The sequence below is a fragment of the Manduca sexta genome, chromosome 22, assembly GCF_014839805.1.
Source record: "Manduca sexta isolate Smith_Timp_Sample1 chromosome 22, JHU_Msex_v1.0, whole genome shotgun sequence".
Lineage (NCBI taxonomy): Eukaryota > Metazoa > Arthropoda > Insecta > Lepidoptera > Sphingidae > Manduca > Manduca sexta.
Genome location: NC_051136.1, coordinates 12,788,774 through 12,794,297, shown reverse-complemented (window position 1 = coordinate 12,794,297; position 5,524 = coordinate 12,788,774). Strand labels below are relative to the sequence as shown.

Below are 5,524 nucleotides of genomic sequence, written 5' to 3'. Positions count from 1 at the left end.
AAGGATCTTATGAATGAAAAAATTAAGGAAGTTGAGCGGAACGTTAGAAAATTTAAGAAAAGTTAATTTCAGCGATTGACAGAATGCGCGCTGCAAATTTATAGTTAAGACGGGACAAGGTCTGTCGGATCAGCTAGTATCTTAATATAAGCTACATTGTTTTACACTTGTACCTTGTACTTACGGCTTGATTCATTGTCAGTAACTCTCTTATATTGCTTATATTGTTAAATAATACCAACCCTGAAAGCCCTTGCCCTGCCCAGCCTTCTTTACTACTGAGAGCGTTTGGGCCTTAGTCCACCACGCCAGTCTAGTGCGGGTTGGCACACTTCACATGTGTGCCAACCCGCCTGTGTGCCTTCTTCGTCCAAATTCTTTTTACTGTTTACATTGTTTATCTTGGATAATGCTTAGGTATCTAGGTTTCCTCACTATATTTTCATTTACCGTTAAAGCAAGTGATAATTAATAAAGAATAAACACATAAAAGCGGCGATAGCCTAGTTGGGTGTGGAACGGACTGCCAAGACGAATGTCCGCAGGTTCAAATCCCAAGAGCACACACCTCTGACTTTTCTAAAAAATCATGTATGTATTCTTTGTGAATTTATCTTTCGCTGTAACGGTGAAGGAAAACATCGTGAGGAAACCTGCACATCTGAGAAGTTCTCTATAGGAATTTCGAAGGTGTGTGAAGTCTACTAATCCGCACTAGGCCAGCGTGGTGGATTAAGGCCTAATCCCTCTCGTATTTTTTACTACAATATTCACTTGAAGTATATGTTCTGCTTACCTGTAAACTGCTAACACGTAGAATTTTGATCTCTACTGCGTGACATTGTAAACTATACAACGCTGTAATGTCCTATCATTATACAATAAACACAGTCACTTGATAAAAATAGACAGCATGGCAGGCAATATTTGATAGACACCGAGAAGAAAAATTGTCATGTATGAAAATAAAATCAAATTAATGAAACCGGTACAAAAACACACACACACGTCACGTCTTCATCACTGAAGGGGTAGGCAGAGATACAATCACTTTTTGCTATGTGTATTCCGACCCATAACAAGGAGGCGAGGCTATCACCATATCGGGAAGAGACTAAACCCCCGCAAAACTGCCGATATGAATGCTTATTAAGATACTATTTTAAAATCGATTCGTTATTATATATGCCAAGTAGTATTAAAGCTGACGTCAATTAGAGAAGAATTGATGCACGCTGAATCAAATTGCTTTTATTTTGTATGCACAGTGATTCGGCTCAGCGCACTACATCGCTTTCCTAATGGATGTAGTCAATTATTAGTAAACGAATTGATGCAACTGTGCGAGTTAAATCGACGCCAGCCATTATCGCCTCGGACCTGGTATGATGGCACGAGACCTCGCTCTGACCCATGTGGGTGCTTTGTATAATGTATTCATAGTTTATGATATATAGATCAGCCATGATGGATCACTCGTAGACCGGTGACGGAAGGTGGAAACATGCGTGTCGTTTGGTGCTCTCTGCTCTTTGCTATCAATGGTAAGGCTAGCTTTTGTATACTAAAAAAATATCATTGTTGTTCATCACTATTTTAATTAATCACTGTTCTGTTAGTATGTCGTGTAATTTAATGAGCAAGAAATTAAATATAAAACAGTTTGATCAATGTATATTTTAAGTATCAATTAACGACTTTATTTCCGTTATATATGTCAAAATCATTTAAATATAAAGCACTGTCCGTAAGTCTGTAAACTTATTCTTTAACAATCCATCTTCTGCATTATAGTGAAGGATTAAAGGACCTATCCCGACTACGGAGCATATCCGTCTTTTTGCAATTACCAACGTTCTAATTAAAGGACAGTTTTAATAATCACATAGGTAAAATAGTAAAAAAATCCTATTTATCTAAACGACTATCAAAACTTTCCTTCGGTTAGAACAGCAGCAGCAAAAAGAGCAGGTTCCCCCTCTAGACGTAATAGTGCCTCCTGATTAAATTGTTTCTGTATTTAGAAAAAGCATTAGGCGTTACTACGCTCTGACGGGAAAATGAATTACAAAAATCTGTCCAATTATCATTTAATTACGTCTCCGAGTGCGACTGTAAATGTTTACACGTTTCAGTGTTCGCATTCGACTACACCAACGTGCCGACTCTGGAAGAGTTCCTCGAGGAGCCAGTAGTCCATGACAACAGGATCGTGGGCGGCCAGGAGGCCGATATCATCGACTATCCCCACCAAGTGTCTTACCTCTTCAACGAGGGCATCCTTTGTGGAGGGTTTATCGTCAGCGAAAGATATATCGTGACGGCCGCGCATTGCTCCAGCATTATGTATTTCATTTTATTCGTCAAAGACAATGTTATATAAAACAAAATATTTTTTGGACAAACTCTTGCCATTAGAGCTCTATCGTCGTTTAAAAAACATCCAAATCGCATCATGCATCTCGAAAATGGATCGATCAGAAAAAAGCTATTTTTCTCGTGTTTATCAATAAATTATTCTGATTGATTTATTCTCGGGGTCGGTCAAATATTAATATTGGGTCGATTATTGATAACGGCTGTTAATGGCGAAAAGTTAGAGTTCAAAAGGGAAATCCGACCCTTTTACTATTTTGTTAGTACTAATGTTATAGTAGGTATACCATGCTGCCTATTTATATTTGGCAATATTGCAAAGGTAAACTAATAAAGCGTGTAATGTGGACCTTACGCCTCTGATATTCTTACAGAATAATGGTATATATTATGATATGATATAAATTGTGCCATATTTCATCATAAACATTCCACCCTTTAAACCATTAATATTAATTATAAAAGTTGTCGCTTTATATTATGATTGTTCATCCATCATTTCGTTTCCAGCACGGACGCCTCAACAATAATCCTCAGGGCTGGCAGTTCTTATAGACAGAATGGTACTATAATACCTATCGCGGAGGTCTTTACCCATCCACAGTTCAATAACCCTCCGTATGATAAGGATGTGGGAGTGTTGAGGACGCATTATCCCATAAACTTCACGGACACCATTAAGCCGATACCACTTGCGCCTCTAGGGCGGCGTATGAGGGCCTACACTTATGTTGAAATCAGCGGTTGGGGCGCCACTCAGGTATCGTATTCTTAAACTATTTAATGAAGAGATGGTGATTTTGGTGTCGTTAGGTATAATAATAATATCAGCCCTGTATTATATACTTGCCCACTGCTGAGCACGGGCCTCCTCTACTACTGAGAGGGATTAGGCCTTAGTCAATCACGCTGGCCTAGTGCGGATTGGTAGACTTACTATAGAGAACTTCTCAGATGTGCAGGTTTCCTCACGATGTTTTCCTTCACCGTTAAAGCGAACGATAAATTCACAAAGAATACACACATGATAAAAATAACTTTTCTTATACGTGATCAGTAAGGATAAGGGAAAAAAGGGAGTATTTGAAATCCGGGAAACTTTGTCACCAATTATTAAAGTGTTTTTATTTTGAATACCAGGAAGGTGGACCGTCTCCCGACCGTCTGAGGGAGGTTCGGATTCCGATCGTCTCGTATCTACAATGTTTCATGTCCTACCCCATGCAGTTGACCAGGAACATGTTCTGCGCAGGAAACTATTATTTTGGCGGCCAGGGGACTTGTCAGGTAAATTAAGCAATTCGATGATAATAAGACTTCTCAAAATAAGAAAAGTAAAATTTCCATTTAAAGAGCTTGCACATTCTTTTGAAATATTTGGCATTGTAGGCCACTAAGTTATATTTGCTTCAAATACTTTAAACAGGACCGCAACATTGCTGTTAAGCGATAAAGGTAGACAGATTATCGTATATGACAGTAGATTCTATCGCTTCTTTAATCAATTTTCCAATTATGTTTCCAGGGTGATTCTGGTGGAACTGCTGTGCAAGATGGAATGGCCTGTGGGATAGTATCGTTTGCTCAGGGTTGCGCACGTCCGGTTTATCCGAGTGTACTTGCCAACATAGCTGCGAGAGAAATAAGAGAGTTTATAAGGAATATTACAAATTTGTAATTTTATTTCTAAAGGCGTACGTGTTATTTTGGATTATCGATTAAACTGTTTAAACCTTATTACAGTAAACAGTGTTTAAGTAATCATTGCTTTGTCACAGCTCAAGTCAATTATGCGTCAAAGACAGAATAGAGATTAGTAGTGCTAATTAATTAAATTTTTATTTATTGTTCTAAATTTTGTTACCTATCTATTTCTTTATTTAATAGAACTAAGTGTATTTATTATAATATTTTTATTGTGAATTTGGCTGGAAATGAAATTATATTGGATTATAATTGGTTTCGCCTTATTATTCTAACATTCTTTTTTTACCCCCAATGTTCTTATCTTTTCACAGTTCATCTTCATTATGATCACTTTGAATTTCGGTCCTGAAGGCAAAGTTAAGACCGGCTGTGAAGGTGTGTATTGTAGAAGCGCCTACCTACACTATATTTTAGACCGATTGACCGGAAAACTAATTGTAAATCAACATTCCATGTTTGTTCAACACGCTAAAATCACACTTGAATCTAGCTTATAAATGGAAATTTGTAGGAATAAAATGTTTTAAATGAATTTGGGCGGAAAATTTATTCTCGATTGCCTTCAACCGAGAATAAATTGGCAAACCAGCCTTTTTTGTAACAGCAAAAAGCCTGTCACTTTATTAAGTCCATCATTTGCATTGTTTTCAAAGAGGCATTTTCTCACACCTCTTCACTTAGTTTTGGGGAGATTTCATAGTTATATACCAAAAATTGCTCCTTAGCATGTATATAAAATAAAGCAGTCCCGATGGCATAGCGTTTTCGTTTCTGAGGTCATGAATATAAGACCTAAAATTGCATAGTCTGACATGGGATTCATAGGCTGAACCCTGGACCTGGACATCTGAATATTTCGTGCAGACTAATTATTTAAGAAATATTTTCTTGTATCATGATGTCACATATGTTTTAATCTTGGTCAATTGTACAGAACGTACGTGGTATTTGTATATTATTTTGTTTTTTTTTTTATCTATGTTATTTTCCATGTAACAAAACTATAAGAATGATTTTATCAAAGACACATGAAGCTGTATAATGGAATTTGGAGTACCTATAATTGATTATTAGTTCACAGACTGTGTTGTGTAGACAGACGGACAAAAGGTGAACCTATACGGATTCCTTTTGTAGTACGGAACCTTCACATTGATTATTGAGATAATTATCCCTCGTCAGTCTAAACAATTATGCCGCCCTGGTCGAAACTAAATCCAAACTGATTTTCAAACACATATTATTTGTAAATAAAACGGCTTCGAACGAAATACAGATAAAATAATTTAATTATAATAATAATATAATATCAGCCCTGTATTATATACTTGCCCACTGCTGAGCACGGGCCTCCTCTACTACTGAGAGGGATTAGGCCTTAGTCCACCACGCTGGCCTAGTGCGGATTGGTAGACTTCACACACCTTCGAAATTCCTATAG

The 5,524-nt window shown here is 37.2% G+C and overlaps 1 protein-coding gene across 1 annotated transcript; it reads left to right on the top strand.

The window, feature by feature from the left end:
• The first annotated feature begins 1,481 nt into the window (after positions 1–1,481).
• LOC115442018 (trypsin) lies at positions 1,482–4,180 on the top strand. The gene is made up of 5 exons (XM_030166967.2): positions 1,482–1,544; positions 2,136–2,346; positions 2,887–3,136; positions 3,517–3,663; positions 3,902–4,180. The coding sequence occupies exons 1-5, from the start codon at positions 1,505–1,507 to the stop codon at positions 4,052–4,054; spliced, it is 801 nt and encodes a 266-aa protein (XP_030022827.2). The 5' UTR covers positions 1,482–1,504; the 3' UTR covers positions 4,055–4,180.
• Positions 4,181–5,524: the final 1,344 nt, after the last annotated feature.